The sequence below is a fragment of the Desmodus rotundus genome, chromosome 2 (assembly GCF_022682495.2).
Source record: "Desmodus rotundus isolate HL8 chromosome 2, HLdesRot8A.1, whole genome shotgun sequence".
NCBI classification, from domain to species: domain Eukaryota; kingdom Metazoa; phylum Chordata; class Mammalia; order Chiroptera; family Phyllostomidae; genus Desmodus; species Desmodus rotundus.
Genome location: NC_071388.1, coordinates 124,536,993 through 124,555,835, shown reverse-complemented (window position 1 = coordinate 124,555,835; position 18,843 = coordinate 124,536,993). Strand labels below are relative to the sequence as shown.

Genomic DNA, 18,843 nt, shown 5'->3' with positions numbered 1-18,843 from the left:
TCTCTGTCCTTTATTTCTCTCACTCACCTTTTCCTCCCTCCTCTCACTTTATTTTTTTAAACCAAGCTCTGTATCTTTTTCAATTTTTTTTTGTTAGAATAAAAGCTTTGTCTGTATTGGGTGATGTTATCAGCACTGCGGATATACACTGGGCTGCTTCTATCCTAGCATCTCAAAATCTGATTCTGATTCTTCTGTTACAGCCAACAATACAGGCTTTAAAAAAATCAATTCTTAAGTTCCTTATCTGTTTCTCTGCTTCTAGGGTAACTGGATCTTTCATAAGTAATGGGAATATTGAATTCAGGGAGCCTTACAGGGAAAATACATTGTAATTTGTGTAAAAAGCAGAAGTGAGACTGCAATTAGGTACAATAACTAATGCTTCATTTAGACCCATTTTACATTGAATTGATAGAAATTGGTTAATATAGAACTTTTCCATTGAAAACTAGTTTTCATGAAAATACAGCAGTTTAATTTTGTTGCTGGTGTATATTTGGTTTATGGAATTCTGAAGAAAATAAATTACTTGTCAACTTTAGATTCTCAGTAGGTAGCAAGAGAATTAGAATGGTTATTCTGGGTCTCTGTGTAACCTTAAAATGTTTTGGTATACATTGGATATTGATGGGTAAACACATGGTGATATGCGTGACTGTCTAGACAGAAATTAATAGGCAAATCTAAGCTGATCTTGAAGTTCTGAATTGATTATTGAGTCTTAATGTCATGCTTTATATTTATATCATTGAGTCATAAGTAACATATTTTCCAAAGGTCTGTTTAACTTGTAATTTCTATTGCATAGTATATAGCTTTTTTTTTTTTTGCCAGACTAGACATTTCTTTCTTCTTTATTTTTACCTCCCCCTGTCCTTCCCCACGTCCCTCTGGCATCAGCACACTGTTGTATGAGTCTTTGGTTTATGCACACATGTTCTTTAGCTAATGAGTTTACATACTTTTCACCAATACCCAGGAATATCATTTAATCTCCAAGTCCTTCTCTAATGACCTCTGTCCTTTTCTCACCATCTTTTATATCCTTTTTTTATCCGAGGGTGTTAACACTTTCTTTATGATTTGTTGATCATAAGATATTATAAGATAATATCATAAGATATTATTCTATAAGCATATAATACTTGAACACATTTCAGGACATCTTTAGAAACAGAAACATATGTTTTTCTCCTTATTGTATCTCTTAAATATCAAGTCAGCACAGATACCTCAAGATGAGTCGATGCCTCAAGTCACTCACTAGGTGGACTCACTCAGAGTGCTGAGAATGTGTTGGGGGGCAGCTCTCTTGTTATGGTGGATGTTTTACCTAACCAGACCATACATGGTGGCACTAAAATTTCCACAGCAGGAAAATTCCCCCATTTTTCCAAATTCTTTGAATCTTCTATCACTAGTTTGTCAGGAATACCACCCACTGATATGACTAGAATCACCAAATATGATTAGTCCTAGGGTGGAGGTCTAATTGACACTCTGAAATCATGTTACTATCTTAAGGTTAGCCCCTGAAGTTTTTTTTTAAATTGATTTTAGAGAGAGGGTGGAGGGTGACAAGAGAGAGAAAGAGGGGGAGACAGAGACACTGATTTGTTGTTCCACTTATGTACGCATTCATTGGTCAATTCTTGTATGTGCCCTGACTGGGGATCTGACCCACACCCTTGGTGTATTGGGACGACGCTCTAACCAACTGCTCTTCCCAGACAGGGCTAACCCCTGAAGTTTTTGCACACTGCAGAACAAGGCATCTCTTCAAAACCATACTAGGTGGTGGGATTTAGCAATAAGGTCTCTTATCGAAGTCTAAACACAAGGTTTTATGCATTTTAGAGTATAACTAGTTTGTGATTAAGTTACTCTTTCATGTCTTACATTAAAATGTAATCCAAAATATATTTTTCCTCAGCGTTAAAGTTTTATCTACTTGAAAAAACACATTTTGAGATTTAAAAAAAATATTTATATCTACAATATTTATTTAACATGGACTGACCATTAAAAACTAAAACATCAGGTTGGCCAAAATATTCAATTGGGTTTTTCCATAAGATGGTTCTAGTAATGCTTAGTTGTTTTTAACTTCATTTGAAAAAATTTTGTTAGATTGTATTGTGACAGCTGTCATATCAGTGTGCATTTAAAATAAACTTATCGAAATTGGTGAATTTTGTGTAGCCATTTTAATATTGAAGATGGAAGGAAATAAGCTACATTTTTGGCATATTATGCTTTATTTTTCAAGGAAGGTAAAAAAGGGTGAAAGGTTTATAATAACAATTATAAAGGACATATGGACAAAAACAAGGGGGTGGCTGGAAATGGGAAGGGAAGTGGGGAGAGCTGAGGTGGTGGGGAGGGGTGGGGAGGAAGGGCAGAAAACTCTACTTGAACAACAACAACAAAAAATTAAAAAATAAAATAAAAATGACTGGAAAAAAAGAAAGGTAAAATGTAACAGAAATGCAAAAAAAAAAGAAAGAAAAAAATTGTGCAGTGTATGGAGAAGTCACTCAAAAGTGACTGGTGGAAAGGCTGAAAAGTAGTTTGTGAAGTGTCATGCTGAAGGCTTCTCACTGGACGATGCTCCACCCTCTGGTAGACAAGTTGAAGTTGATAGTGATCAAATTGAGATATTAATTGAGAACAATCAATGTTATACCATGTGGGAGATAGCCAAAATACTCATAATATCCAAATCAAGCATTGAAAATCATTCGATTTGATGTTTGGGTTCCACGTAAGTTAAACGAGAAAAACCCTCTTGACTATATTTCTGCATGCAATGGTCTACTTGAACATTCCATTTAAAAACATTCTGTTTTTGAAACAAATTGTGATGGTTGATGAAAAGTGGATACTTTGCAATAATGTGGAACAGAAGAGATTGTGGGGCAAGTGAAATGAACCACTGCCAACCACACCAAAGGCCAGTCTTCACCCAAAGAAGGTGATGTTTTATATATGGTGGGATTGGAAGGGAATCCTCTATCATGAGATCCTTTGGGAAAACCAAACGATTAATTCCAGCAAGTACTGTTCCCGATTAGACCAACTGAAAGCAGCATTCAACAAAAAGCGTCAGGAATTAGTCAAAAGAAAATGCATAATCTTCCATGAGGACAATGCAAGATTACATGTTTCTTTGATGACCAGACAAAAACTGTGACAACTAGGCTGGGAAGTTCTGATTCATATACTGTATTCACCAGATATTGCGCCTTCAGATTTCTACTTATTTCTTTACAAAATTCCATTCTTTACAAAATTGTCTTAATGGAAAAAAATTTTTCAGTTCCCTGAAAAACTGCAAAAGGCACCTGGAAAAGTTCTTTGCTCAAAAAGATAAAAAGCTTTGGGAAGATGGAATTATAATGTTCTCTGAAGGATGGTGGAAGGTAGTGGAACAAATGGTGAATATGTTGTTCAATAAAGTTATTGATGAAATGAAGAATCTGTCTTTTATTTTTACTTAAAAACCTAATGAACGTTTTGGCAAATCCAATATGTATAGAATTTGTCCAAAAGTAGTTAAACTATATTAGACAATATAAGCTATATAATTCCAGTTAGCTATATATCATTTTTATATGGGACTTTCAAGTTTTTATAGTGCTTTACCATGCATTAATTTGGTCATTCCTCATGGTGATACTATGAAATTGTTTTGGGTAATTTTATTCTGCCTGATATACAGAGGAAACTAGCCTAAACAGTTGTTTTAAGTTAAGTGGCTTGTCCAAAACCACTTGATTATCAAATGGTGGAGTCTAAATTAGAAGCTGAGAACATTCATCATTTTCTGTTTAAATATTTTTCCAATCCATTATTTAGCTTCTTAATTCAGTTCTTTCAGATGATCTTTGCAAAATTTTTATCAGATCTTATCATTCACTTGATTAAACCTTGGTAACAAGTTACTGTTTTACTCAGGATACAATCCCACATCCTTAATATGGCCTTTGCGGTGCCCTGTGGCCTCTCTCTTGCTCTCACCTTTGTCATATACCACTCCCGTCCCCTTGGTCACCAGGCTTCCAGCACACTGTTCTCTTTGTTCTTCCCATACATGACTAAAGACTTCCCACTTGCTATTCACTCCACCTGGGCTGCTGGGCCCTTCACTTCATCTGGTAACTCCTAATCATCATAGAGTTCTCAGTTTCAACATTAATTTCTCAGAGAAGCCTTCACCTAACCCACCAAATAAAATCAGTTCCTCTTGGTGTCATCTTTCAGCAAACCCTTAATTACCTATCAGTGTATACTGATATATTTATCTTCATGAGTTTGTTTAACACCTACCCTCTGCCTTGTGTGTAGGTCTACTGCAATCACAGTAGACACAATGAATCACACAATGAATCAACTTGACTCATTGCAGGTCTCCTTGTGGTCTAGTTTCTGGCACATAATAGCTGCTCAGTAAACAAGTGTGATCTGACAGAATGAATAAATCCATGTGGGTGTGTACATAGCTCTGTTGCTAAGCAGAGCTTTCTATTAAATTAGAAAATATTGTCAAACCAGTAGATTTTTCTCTATTTCCTGGGAATAGGGAGATTGAAGTGGCTTTCTGATGCTTGAAACAATTTAAGCAAGTCTTGGAAAGTTATCAGAAGGGGAGTTCAGAAAAAATAGAATGGATTACCTAGAGAGATTGGGGAGTCTCCTCTGGAGGTTTAATCAGAGGATAATAATTAAATTTCAGGAAGTTTAAAGTCTATATGAAGGCTCTAAGATATAGACAAGCTCTTTTGGGATATCAAAGACTTGGACTTAATATACCTTTCTTTTTGCTTTTATGTTTGGTTCTTTATCGAAGGCCCAACTTTTTGCTTGTGCCCAAATGGGAAAAGGACATTAGAATTCTAGGCTCACTTCCGATTTCTTTTTCTCCAGCATGATGTGTAGTCAGCTCTGCTATGTCATGATATACCTGTTCCTAAAGATCACTGCGCAGGGCTTGTGAGTACATGAAATTTTGTCAGTGACACCTTAAAAAAAGATAGGAATCTAATAAAAAGGGCAATTAAGTTTTACATGTGTTAGATGGCTAAGAAATATGTAATATGCTAAATATAGCACTATACCCTGAAAAAGGCATGTAGTTTACCTGTAGAAGTGCTCATTGGCAGCTTGAGTTACTATGAAGTGGCAGAAGGAAAACTGTAATGGGAGGACAAGGTGTACTTCCATCTGTAGATGGAGGTGGCTCATCCCATGCAGGGAGGGCTGAGGGTTCCGTGGGTCTCTGAGATCTGTGTGATTTGTGTGTTTCTGTGCTGGTTTCAGTGGGATGCAGTCTTATGTGTTGGCTTATGTTTCTCATGAATAAAATAGGGCATAAGCAAGTGTAGGATTGCTGTGTCATGCTCAAATTTCCCCTGATATATCAACTGCATTGGAATAAATTTGTACCTTTAAAATACAAGTTATAACTGAACTGACCATAGTAAGAAAAAAAAAAGGCATTTGGGGTCTGAAAAACTTGGTTCTGGTTCTGAGGACTAGATACAGTAATGAAGGTGAGAACATTTTGCAAAATGTAATGTGCTTTCTGAATTAAAAAATTTCTTATAGAACTTATGTCAGAGATGGAAACTATAGAAGAACACAGGATTGAAAGTTTGCCCACTTGGAGTGAGCTTTTGTTGAGAAAAATATTCATTCTTTCCTTTTGAGTCAGAGTAAATAAAGTCTATGCCACTAGGGGAAGGAAGAGAATGTGGCTGGAAAACTTTCTGTGCAGGTGTGTTTAATGTCACTTCTTAGACTCTGCTCCAGGGCTAGTGTTTGTGTTCCTGGGGTAGTAATTTAGGTACGGTGATAAGAAAAGCCAAGAGGGAGAAATGGAGGTGATCTTGCTAAATGGAACTGGGAGAAATACAAATATGAGACCCAAACAGTTTTGAAAAACACTCTTAGAGCTCTCTTGTGATGGCTCACTAAAGCGAGCCAAGCTCAGTGCATCAATGGAAAGAGCGATGTTGCCACAGATACGTGGTAACCCAGATTTCGGTGACAGTGTCTTTGCTTACTGCTCTTTGGTACCTAGTGGCACTATATAAATAACACCCAACCATTCTCCATCTCTCACTCCCCTTCAGTCTCCCTGCTGGAAAGGATGCAGAGCAAACCTGTGGAAGCAAACCAAACTTGCTTTGAGGATAAGTTAGTTTACACCTGGGATACAGCTAACATGAAAAAAGAAAAAAATATGGCCAATCTATTGATATACTCTCTTGCCACCATTAGCCATGTGTTATAATTTAAGTAAGATTTTTTTCCATATTTGGAAATTAGGTATGGCTTATTGTAAGCTTTAATAGTTTAACTGGAACATACACCATTTGAAGAAAATATATTTTAGTAAACAATTTTTGCCTTCATTAGTGTAGAATTTCCTGTAACATTTTCTGTATTGTAAGGGTAGTATCTATTCATTTTTGAAAAGGTGTTAACAAGTTGAACAGAAAGATTATCCATATGGAAAACCTCCTTAATTAGATCTTGGGGGTTATTCAATATAGAAGTGAGCGAATCTACAACATTCTTTACTTTTGATTGAAGGAAGGATGCCATTTTCTCTGCAAATCTTTAGAAGTACATAGGATGTACTTCTAAACATAAGCCATTTTTTATTGCCTGTTTCTGGAACCAAAGCACAGTCTTCCAAATTCTATAATATGGGAGACTTATTCATGTTCCTTCAGGTCCAATGAGTCTATATAAAGAATAATGTTGATTGTGTGTAATAAATGGGTGAATAGTTTATATTTTAATGTATCTTTAATTTTGGTTAAATATATGTAAATATAAAATTTGCCATTTTAATTCTTTCTATAGTACTGTGATGTTAATTAGTATGTTCTTCTTCCATTGCCACATTTTTCCTCCTTTCCAAAGCTGCTGGAAAGTGACAGAATATAGATTTGATTTTGATTTTACTTTTTATAATTCCAAAAGTAACTGATTGTGGGAGTCAAAGATGGACAATTGAAAAGTTAGGACATAGAAGTTACAATCCTTACTTAGCAAAAGGCCAGCTCCATAACCAATAAGCAAATATTTCTAGTGCTACTGTGCATGGGGTAATATGCTAAATAAAAAATACATATGCATAGTTGACATAGTTCTAACATCAAACAACTATTTCTAGTTGGAGAATTAGAATAAAAATTTATTTAAAATAATGATAGAAAAAAAAAAGTAAACACCTGAAGGGTGTTAAAGATCACAACTACTGTTGAAACTCAGGGATGGGAAAGAACAATGAAGTGATAAGGGAAACGTTCTAAAAGAGAAGGTTTTTAGCAGGAAAAAAACATAGTCAAAGATGCAGAGTCAGGGGTATGTGTTTAAATATTTTAGAGTACCTTCATTCCCAGATTATGACCTAATGTGCTCTTCATGGTCCTCAGGAGAACCTTTTCCACATGAGTTAGAGCTGGAGAAAATCCATCTTTGTTATTACTTCCTGTGAATACACCCCATCTAATGCATACTCTTTTATCCTTGGTAATCCATGGTACAAAGTCATGGTGTCTAATGTATTTGGAGACTGAGGTCTCTACTTCCCTTCTTTTCCTGTAAGAATTTATGTCCCTCATAATCAGGCACTGAGTCTTTGGTTTTCATAAAAGAATATATATTCTAAATGCAATGTACTTAATTTAGTAACAATAGAAACTATAATAGCATGACATGCTAAAGAGAAAAAAAGCAGTAACAACAACAAAAGAAAAACAACATTAGCATGGCTGAGTCTGTAATGTCAGGAGGAGCTGATCATCTGTGCTTTTCACCAGTTCTAGGCAAGAATTTTTGCTGAACAATCTATACCAGCTCATCCAGTCCATCTTTTAATTTTTGATGCCTGTTTGTGAGATGAGCTAGTTTTCTGGGTTGTAAATACAGTGGGTGGTTTAGCCTAGTTTTATCTGCAAAAATCTAATTGGACAAAATAAAAACATTATTTAACCTTATTCTCATGAGCTCCATGGTCTAATAAACTTGAAATTCTTTTCTCTTCTATGAAACACAGTAATGTTCCTTTTAAAGTATATACTAGAGATTGAAGAAATGAAATAATTGTGAACAGGCACTAATGATCTGAGTCATTATTACTTGGATTATTATGCATTTGGTAGTATTATTGGATCATAGATCTTCGTATCTGCACAGGAAGCCACCTGGTTTAGTGGAAATTATTTAAGCATTAGAGTCAAATCAGCCAGGATCGAAAACCTGTTATCTTCTGTTTTTTATGACAAATTACTCAGATGTCTTTAATCCTTGTCTATAACAAGAGATTAATAATAGAACCTTCTTCATGGTATTTTTAACAGGACAAAATTAATTATTGTATACATAGAGTCCAAGTTAGCACTTTGTAACGACAGCTAGTATTAATTATTTTTGTCATAATATTTAAGCAACACCTTCTCAAAAGTCATTTCCTTGTGTCTTTTGTAGCATGAGAAGCTGATACATGAATTGGAAGAGGAGAGGCACTTACGTCTTCAGAGTGAGAAGCGGTTGCAGGAGGTAACACTGGAGTCTGAACGCAACCGAATTCAGATGCGTGGCCTGCAGCAGCAATTCTCCAGGTATGGTTATGAACTGAGCTTCTTGCTTCAGAAGGTGCATGTCTCCCTGCACCAATCACAATTTTTCTTGAATTTTCATTGTGCAACCTTCTGTGAATCTGACTGGTCCTAATTCGCCAACACTTCCAACCTTGTCTTCAAACCATCTTACTGCATTTGGACCTTCATTTGCCTTGGAAACTTCACTTGCACCTCACGTAGTCTTGGCTTTATTGAACCTAGTTGTCTTTTCTTCCCTGATGGCTTTCTAAGGGGTCTTCCAGCAAGATTTGGTGGCTTCGTGGTCTATTGGCATGTCCTGTGAAAAGCCAGTCAGGAAGATGAAATTTCTCTGGTCACCATAATCCTATTTTAAGGTGGAGAGAGAATGTGAATCTGATCATCCAGTAAGCTCTTACTCATGACTTAGAAGAAACATTAAGGAGTGTTTAAAAAAATCAATAAGCTCCTTTCCTTTCAAAATATATAACTTGAATTTGAAAGAAGATTCTAAAAAAGTAGCTCTTCTTAGATTTAATTCCAGCACAGTCACAATTTTTTAGTCTTCAATTATAGTCAATATAGGGACAGGTGAAGGTTCAATTTGTTATTTAAAATCCACTCAGTTCCATGGATAAAAAAAGAACTTGTGCAATTACAGTCCTGGCACCAGATCTGAGCACCCTGTGAGGGGTAATTTACTTTTCATTTCTATCTCACTTCACCATTTAGAAAATCAAGAAAATATTTTTTGTTTTTTCTTCCTCTGAGGTTCTCCCAGGCAGAGTCAATTTTGAGAAGTTGAGTCTTAAATTTTTACAAGCAAACTATGGAGATCTTACGTTTAATTTACCATTGGAATTAGGACATTATCCATGTGATTTCAATCAGTGTGCCTCAAAAATTTTAAAAACAGCCCTGGCTGGTGTTCCTCTGTGGATTGAGTGCTGGCCTGTGAACCAAAGGGTCCCTGGTTCGATTCTGGGTCAGGGCATATACCTGGGTTGCAGGCCAGGTCCCCAGTAGGGGGCATGTAAGGGACAACCACACATTGATGTTTCTCTCCCTCTCTTTCTCCCTCCCTTCCCCTCTGTCTAAAAATAAAATAAATAAAACCTTTAATACACACACACCTTTTAAAAAAAAAGAATTATAAAAACATTCAGTACCTGACTATTTATTTAGTCAGGGGCATTGACCTCTTTCCCCTTAGATTATTAAATTAAAAAAAGAAAGCCAATAATAATAGCCATTGGTAATAGCCTCAGTAATAGCCATCTGTTGTGAATAAATAAAAATTAGACCTTTTTTGTCAGATTGGCAAAAAATACATACTTTTCAGTGTGCTGCAGAATTTTAGTAATTAGTTTATATGTGCCATGTGATGAAAAAGGTTAAAAATTGCTGTGATTGGTGACAGGTAGTATAGCTTCCTCATATAATAATCCTTAATTTTCAGACGTGTTGAGAAGGCAGACCATAGTTGGACCTGCAGATAATTCATCTCATTGTGGCAAATACCATGAATGTGCACAACATTGGTTTAGAGGCTTCCTGGAGGAACAGGGTAAAAAGGATGGATGACTCCTCTGAGTTTGACCATAATTTAACACCCTGTTCAACTCTTCAAGCCCAGGTGCTATGGAAATGCACTAATCAATGATATATTAACAAGTTCATGTTCCACCCCTCATAGGCTATTACTTATACAACCTTATGTTCGATTTCTCACTTTGTTTGATAGCAACTCTCACTTTATAACTCCCAACTTGAACTAGTAGATCCCCAGTCCAAAGAAACTTTAAAACAAGTACGGCTTTGTAATACTTGCCATTTTAATAATATAAGAAAGGAAGAGGCAGATCTTGTTACTCTTGTACTGTCTAATTAAGACATCTCTATAGTCAAGCTATTCATTTACAGGGTGTGAGGCACATGAAATGGCAAATTATTTTTATATTATGTCAGGTCATCTGCTATAAATCAGGACAACCCCATACAGATCTGAGTTGCACAAGAGCTAGTCTTCATCACAGGCTGAAAGAGAAGATAATTATATGTAAAACGGTGGTGCTTTTACATACAGCTTCTGTGAAGATTTTTTGCCCCCAGTATAATGTTTTCTAATGTAAAACTTCACTGAAACTAAAAAGTTCAAGTCTAATTACAGCCAGACAGCTAAGGTAAATGAGCAAAAAATAGGGGAAAAGCACATATAACATATAAGATTATTATGAAATAATTTAACTAGACCCACTGAATAATTTTCTGATTGCCTTTTACATTTTAAACTTTGATTTGTAAGGTATTTCTAGTTATGGCTATTTAAACAATTCCGTTACTATAATTAAGTATTGTAAAATTCTCAGTATTACAGAACATACCTATAGTGCATTACCATTGGACGTGGCCAACATCTAAATGCTCACTAAATAATTTCTACAATCTAGATTATTGTATTGAATTAAAAACTTTTATATTCATGATTTTCTCCCCTTTCTCCTGGGTTGATGAGTTTATTTTATACATGATGATATTTGAGACGTGGACTATGAGATTTGGGCTTTTTTGAGTATTGTTCATCAGATGAGATTACTTTTGAAAATAATGCTAATAAGTTAGCTTTTCAAAGGATGTGAAGTAGTTTTGATGTAAAAGACTGATTTTCAACAAGGCTGATAAAATAAAAACAGAATATAAAGACCACAAAAGAGTACTGTGGCAAGGGATCATACTTATGTACCCAAACATGTTTCCTGAGAATGAGTATTTCATTTAGCTTTAAGACACCTGGCAGAAAAGATAAAAGGGAATACAAGAGGATAGGTAATTCCTATTTCATAGATAAATGCAACTACTCCTTAAAGAGAAAAACATAACCTCTGGTCATAAATTCATAACAGACTGCATCACTTAGGCCCCTTTACAGATGGCGTTGAAGGATGTAGTAGACAGTGTTCCAAGATGATGCAAATTAGGATTAATTCTTAGAAGTGGTACTACTTCTGCTATGTCACTTATATCTACAAAGTTACACGGCCTCTGAATTTCACACTAAATGAATTAGGAGTGCTGGGTCCATGCCTAAGTGCTAACAAGCAAGATGAGCTCCATTGCTCAAGGTTCTCAAGTCAACACTATACTGCAGGTTCATGGGAACATCTAACTAGACACATGTTGTAATACCTCTTTTATGGACCTGGAACACAGAGACGTGAGATGCTGAAGCCTGGGCTGAGTTGGGTGAAGTGTTTTTCTGGTATGTTTGGATGGCACTGTAGCCATGGGAGTATCTAAACCACAGTTAAGGAGATTTTCAGTCTCAGACTCAGGGATGAGGTGAGGTATTAGAGGGGACGTGAATAATTAAGTGAGGAGCTCCGACAATTAAGTGTGTGTGACAAATAGAGTTTAGTTGTCAGATGTAGGAAAATTAGTCTGAGGTTTGATTTTATGCAGTTTCAACTAGGTGATGGGCCTGCTGGCCTAAAGGCAAACTTGAACATTTTTGATCATCTGTGGTAATGAGTAATGGGGTCACTTAGGTGATAAAAATCTATAAAAATGTTTGAATGAGTAGTTCTCTTTTATGTCACCATCAATCCTTCACCTGTAATCTTTTATGCTCTCTTGATCTCTGGTTAGGGTATAATGATCAGGAGTGGTTCAAAATTTGGAGGGAAAAAAAAGAAAGACGAACCAGAGGTTACATAATCAGCTCTAACCTCATAAATCAGAACTTGCCTGCACTGAGGGCGATACAGGCAGCTGTCAAAAACATGATTCAAACTATTTACATGTAAATACAGAGAAGAAGAAAATATACTTTCAAAGTAAGCCTTCCCTATAGATGAAGGAATATTTCAATAAAGTGGTACTTAGGGGCAGGTGGTGATGTCATTAAGGCTGACCCTTCTTTATGACGTTACTTGTTGATATAAATCGAAGATACTTTCCAGGTGTCATAATGCTGGTTTAACCCATTGTCTATGTGGTACACATGGCTGAGCATATTTTACATGGGATTAGATTTGTGACCCCCTGTATTTCTACTGTCTCCACCCTCCCTTTAATGGTTTGTTTGAACTGTGATTGTCCAGCTAGCTAAGGTTAATTGTGTGGACTGAGGCTGTGGTACCACCTTCCTTCCTATGTGAAGATAATTAGTGTTTGAACCCCCAGCCTCATTATTCTCCCCTGAGTAAAGGAAGTGTTTGTGCCTCAGTTAGATTCGCCTGAAAGAGCACTTCCAAGAACACTGTGTAATACCTTGAGGTGGAATAACTAATTTTTAAACAAAACAGACTTGTGAAGAAATAAGCAACTCTGCAGAGTACTGATTTCATGCAAACTGTGTATGATTTGTAGATGTATTGGAGTTGGTTCCTTTCAAAACAGTCTGATCAATGTGTAGATTATTATTAGAAGCTGCTGTTCTTAACAGTGAACCACTTTTACTGGTTGTACAGTAAAATAGTACCTGGTGTGTACCCTCAAAAAATGTACAACCCAGCCCTGACTGGTGTGGCTCAGTTGGTTGAGCATTGTTCCACAAAGTGAAAGGTCACTGGTTCAGTTCCTGGTCAGGAAAAGTGTCTGGGTTGTGCGTGTGGTCCCTAGTCAGGGCGCGAGCCAGAGGCAACAGATTGATGTTTCTCTCCCTCTCTTTCTCCCTCTGTTCCCCTCTCTCCAAAATCAATCAATCAATAAAATCCATTTAAAAATGTACAACCCAGGTAGAGAAGCCTTATGTATATAGATGAACAAAATACCACATTTATAGATTAGCTGTAAATGAAGGGAAGTTTTGTCCAAATTCAGGAAAGCCAGATTTCATTTTCTAATGGACACGTTATCATGCGAATGCATGACTCAAGCCAGATAAAGTTAATAATTGTGTAGTGATACTAGTAATGATAATACATGTATATATAGTGTGACAGCTCTATTCTGCAATATATTTGAAGCTTTAAATTAGAATCAATCAACCTGGTAGACCCACCACCAGGGAGACATATTTTATAAACTATTGACTGTTAGCAAACCATATTACACCCAAAGCATCATCAGCGATCATTAGTATTTCTCTGTAGCCTTGAAATGTTCAGTGTGTGTGTGTGTGTGTATGTATTTAAACCATGCAATATAAACTTAAGTAAAAGGAACAATTAAGCTTTGTCACCCATAATTGACTAAAATAGTTGAAATTCACCCACATGGAGCCCAAGCTTTCTCACTCTCAACCTCCAGGATTTCTCAGCACCTGTTTTGACCTTCTCTTCCTGCATTGTTATTTGTTCCCTGTTAGCTATTGCTTTACTTACTATAAGGGTTTTTCTCCTATCACAGTTGAATGCTATGCTTCAGTGAAGTCCACTGCATGCTGAACCTCAAGGAGAGGGAAATGGAGATAGTTTTACTGTGTAACTTGTTCACTGGTTGCTGTTCACATTAGCAGCTCTCAGAGACTTTATGGAATCCTGGGGTTTATTTTATTCTGCCCATTTGGAAGCTGTAGGCAACTGGCATAGAAGCCTGTGTTGAAGAGAATAATATGCCCTTAAGTGTTCTACTCATGTATTCCCCTTTTCCTCTTTATCTGTCTGGTGCATTAAAATAACACTTTCCCTCCATCATTAGAAGGAGTGAAATATAACAGGATAAGAAAAGCTGTCAATTGACCTTTAGACAATCAACAACACAGAGCTCTTCTGCCCCTCTTCTACATTTGTTCCCATTTCAGAATGTTCTTCAACTCCAACTTCTCCCAGATGCTGGCTTTCTGAGTGCCTCATTCCTCCTGATGAGTGTAGAGGGCAATTTTCTTTTGATTTGGAGTTGCTATTTCCATACTGTCAGCACAATTTCTGGCTGAGACTTCATAAAAATAAGGGCCTCTCCTCTGCTCCTCTGAGTATATCTACTAGGAGCTTAAAATGAAAAAGCAACATTGGTTAAATGATAAATTTTCTTCAAATTACAACAGATGGAAAAAGAGATTTTTGAATGGCATCTTTTAAAATATCTGGTTAACATAATATGGATAATGTTTGGATGTCAGAATTTTAGATCTTAGTGATCTAGTGTGAAAGCTCTCTCTTGAGCAATGCAGAGGGAGGTTAAACCAACTATATAGAGGATGGGAAGAAAGAAGGCCATTTTCAGCTCCCTGAACAACTAACTTAATGCTGAACATTCCTTAATTTCTTTGTATTTCTGTTTCTGCATGAGACATATAATGACTGAGTTTCTTCTGAAATTCTTAATAGAACTACATGTTGTTGAGTAGATGACAAAAGTTACTGCCTATTATTCATTGCTGGTCAAGAAAACCATATTAACAAAGATTATAGTTCCATTTTCATTTCAAAGAGCACTTTTCTATTAAGTGGGTTTTCTAGGACCTGACTGTAGTCCCACTTCCAAGTAGCTTAATAACTTTGGTTAAGTAATTTGACCTTTCTGGATCTCCGTTTGCTCATTTGTAAAATGAGGAAGTTGACTTGCATTATGATATTGAAGCACTTTTTACGCTTTAAAAAATTATTTTATTGTTGTTCAAGTACAGTTGTCTGCATATACCCTCCCACTACTCCCCCAAACCCCAGCCATCCCCACCTCCCTCCCCTGCTTCCACCTGCCATGGTTTTGTCCATGTGTCCTTTATAGTTGTTCCTAAAACCCTTCCCCCCTTCCTCACATCCCCCCATTATCCCCTCCCACCTCCCCTCTGGTTACTGTCAGTTTGTTCTTAATTTCAATGTCTCTGGTTATATTTTGCTTGTTTGTTTTGTTGATTAGGTTCCACTTATAGGTGAGATCATATAGTATTTGTCTTTCACCACCTGGCTTATTTCACTTAGCATAATGCTCTCCAGTTCCATCCATGCTGTTGCAATGGGTAGGAGCTCCTTCCTTCTTTCTGCTGTGTAGTATTCCATTGTGTAAATGTACCATAGTTTTTTAATCCATTCATTTACTGATGGGCACTTAGGTTGTTTCCAGCACTTGGTTATTATAAATTGGCAGTGCTTTTTATGCTTTTTAAATGACAGAATATTAGACCTGAAATGCATTTCTTGGGTGAAATTGCAATTGCAGTGTTATAACGAAGCCTCCTTAAGGTCCTAACAAGCAAATGTATGCTCTGAGGGCTTATTGCCCACATTGTCATTGTGGTGAAGCTGTGTGAGATTGGGCTTTCGTCAGGTCTGTTTTGGTGATCTGACTCTGGAGAACTTGAGATTAGAAAACTGCCAAGCCCAGATGAAATATTTTTGTTGAGGGCAGCCAAAATTGAATACTTAGGAACTTGACTGGCAAAAGGAAGCTAAGCGTCTCTGCGGTGGACATAACCATTATTGCTGTTGGCTCTGATGTTGTCTGCTTTAGGATTTATTTGAACTGGTTTGGGAAAAAGTCTGAGGATAGAGAACTTTATGACAACCAGAATTGTTTCCACTTCTACACAATTTCTCTGAAGAAATAGCCATCAGTAAAAATATCAGTGATTTAGTCTCTCCTCTATACATTTTTAAATCAGCTATAATAATTATTAATGTGTTACTATCTCCACCTCAACACATTTTTCTTTTAAGAAATAAATGCAAAATATCAAAGCATATGTCTTTCTTTATTGGGAACTAACTTTATTTTTACTCTCATTAACAAATGCTTTTTGGGTCATATTTACAGAAAATCCAGCTTTAGGAGTATAGTTTGATTACTTTTGGCAAGCAGATATCATCATGTAATCAAGATATAGAATGTTTCATGCCCCTGACATTCCCTCTTTTCTCTTTATTGTCAGTTCACTCCCCATACTCCCAGCCCCTGGCAAGGACTTCTCTTATTTCTCTCCCTGTAGTTTTTAGCTCTGCTTTTCCAAGAAAGTCTTATGCTTGAAGTTATGAACCATTTAACTTTTTTTGAGTCTGGCTTTTTTTTGTTTTTACTTAGTATGTCTTTTGAGATCCATCCTTGATGTTGCACATATCAGTATTGTTTAATGATATTCTGTTGTATAGAGGAACCACCATTTATTTATCCGTTCAACTGCTGATGAGTTTCCTCAAGTTTTTGGTTAGTATAAAGTCCCTACAAACATGCAACTTCCATGTATAGGTCTTAGTGTTAATTACATTTCTGCGGGCCAGATAACTAGGAATGGGATTACTGAGTCATATAGTAAGCATATATTTAATTTTATAAGAAACTTCCAAAAAGGTTTGCAAGGTAGCTGTGCCATTTTGCTTTCCCACTACCAATGTATAAAGAGTTATAGTTTCGCCACATTGATAAACAATTCTTGGAAAAAAAGAAACAGAAAACTTACACACACAAAAAAATAAAAACAAATGTTTGGCTCAATGAATTAGTCTAAGGGTGAACATTCTTGTACCCAACATCAAATCATCACCTAGAATCCCCTCCTGGTGTCTCCTCACAATAATCTCAGCCTCCAACTTTTCCCAATAAGTAACTATTTTCCTAACTTTATAGCAGTAACCAACCTGTGTTTTTAATAGTTTTATCATTTAACACTCTTCCCCTGACACTTTGTCTTGCCTGTTTGTCATAAAACTAACTACATCTTTTAGGTTTCCTTTAATCAATAGGTACCCCCTATCACTTGCTTCTTCTTCAAATTTATTTATTGAAGAACCTAGAGCATTTGAACAATTATTTCTCATAATCTACATTTGTTGATTACTATTCTTAGGGCAATTCAACATGTTCTTTTCTCTTCTCCATATTTTGTATAAATCAATAGCTATTTTCATGCATTGCTCATAATAACGATTTAAATAAAGTTAGGACTTCCAGTCAAGATGGAGCAGTAGGTAAACACAGCTCACCTCCTCAGTCAACCACATCAAAATTACAACTAAAATATAGAATAACCATCAGAAATCGAGTTGAATGGAAGTCAGACAAAGAAAAACATTCATCCAGACAGAGAACAGGCTGGTCGCACACCCATGTGTGGTAGATAAAAATCATAGGGGATATCTCAACCCACACCAGATCCCAAAGCCCAGGGTTCCAGTGCCAGGAAGATAAGTCCCATATCTTCTGACTGCAAAAACCAGTGGGGATTGAGTAAGTGGAGGAAACTGCTGCGGTTCTAAGCAGTTCTTCTTAAAGGACCCGCACATGGACTTACTTGGATTCACTCCCTCTGAGCTCCAGCACCAGGGTAACAGCTTGGAAAGCACCAGTGGCATACGGGGAGGAACTGAAGTGTCTGGCATTAAGGTAAGAGCTGAGGGCCAGCTTTTTCCCAGACAGAAAGGTGGACAGAGGACATTGTCCCTTTTCTGAACCCTCTCCCCACAGAACCACAGAGCTGACAGGTGGGTGCCATATCTGAGACTCCATCATCCTGGCCAACACTGTTTGCTCTATCCTGGAGATCCCCTGAAGCTCTGTCCCACCCTACTTTGGGGCCCACCCAAGCTGTTACAGTGGCTTTTCCATATGAATGGCTGATCTTGGCTCATGCTTCACAACTTCCTGAATCCTCTCAAATAAGTAACAGTTGGCCTCAGTGAACCCCCAGCCCCTATACTTCTTGCTCAGTGGCCCCAGGACTGGCACTAGCAGCAGCTAGTCTACATTCACAGCTTGGCTTCTATTGGGAACCTCCAAGCCCAGCACAAGTAGCAGCCATCTAAGATTAATTTATAGCTTATGCAGGGTGGCCCCAGGCAGAACAGATGGGGGATGACCTTGGCCTGCACCACTTGGGAAACCTCAGAGCCTTCATAGCCAGTGGACAGCTATAGACCACTTTGGAACATCATCACCCTGCCCTTGCACAGCTGACCCTCCACAGAGGGTGGAATTTGGTAGTCAGTGGTCTCAGCCATTCCTTGCAGCTGACTGGCCTGGGTAAATCCCTCCCATTGACCTGCCAACAGCAATTAAGGCTCAACTGCAAAAGAAGGGTGTACTCAGCCCACATGAAGGGCACACCTTGAGTGCCCACCTTAGGTGATAGGGGAGACTGTGCCACTGGAGCCTACAGGATACCTACTACATTAGGCTACTCTACCAAGACTGGAAGATGTAGCAGCTCTACCTAATATATAGAAACAAACACTAAGAGGCTGCCAAAATGAGGAAAGAAACGTGACCCAAATAAAAGAACAGATCAAAACTCCAGAAAAACAACTAAACAAAATGGAGATAAGCAATCTATCCGATGCACAGTTCAAAACAC

General features: G+C 37.1%; 1 protein-coding gene across 4 annotated transcripts in view; it reads left to right on the top strand.

Moving 5' to 3' along the window:
- The window catches only part of NCKAP5 (NCK associated protein 5), a 902,113-nt gene that overhangs the window by 429,942 nt on the left and 453,328 nt on the right, over positions 1-18,843 (top strand). For all 4 annotated transcript variants that reach the window (XM_053918599.1, XM_053918602.1, XM_053918601.2 and 1 more), the window contains one exon: positions 8,506-8,639. In XM_053918599.1, coding sequence (XP_053774574.1) covers positions 8,506-8,639 — 134 coding nt within the window. The remainder of the gene's footprint in view (positions 1-8,505; positions 8,640-18,843) is intronic.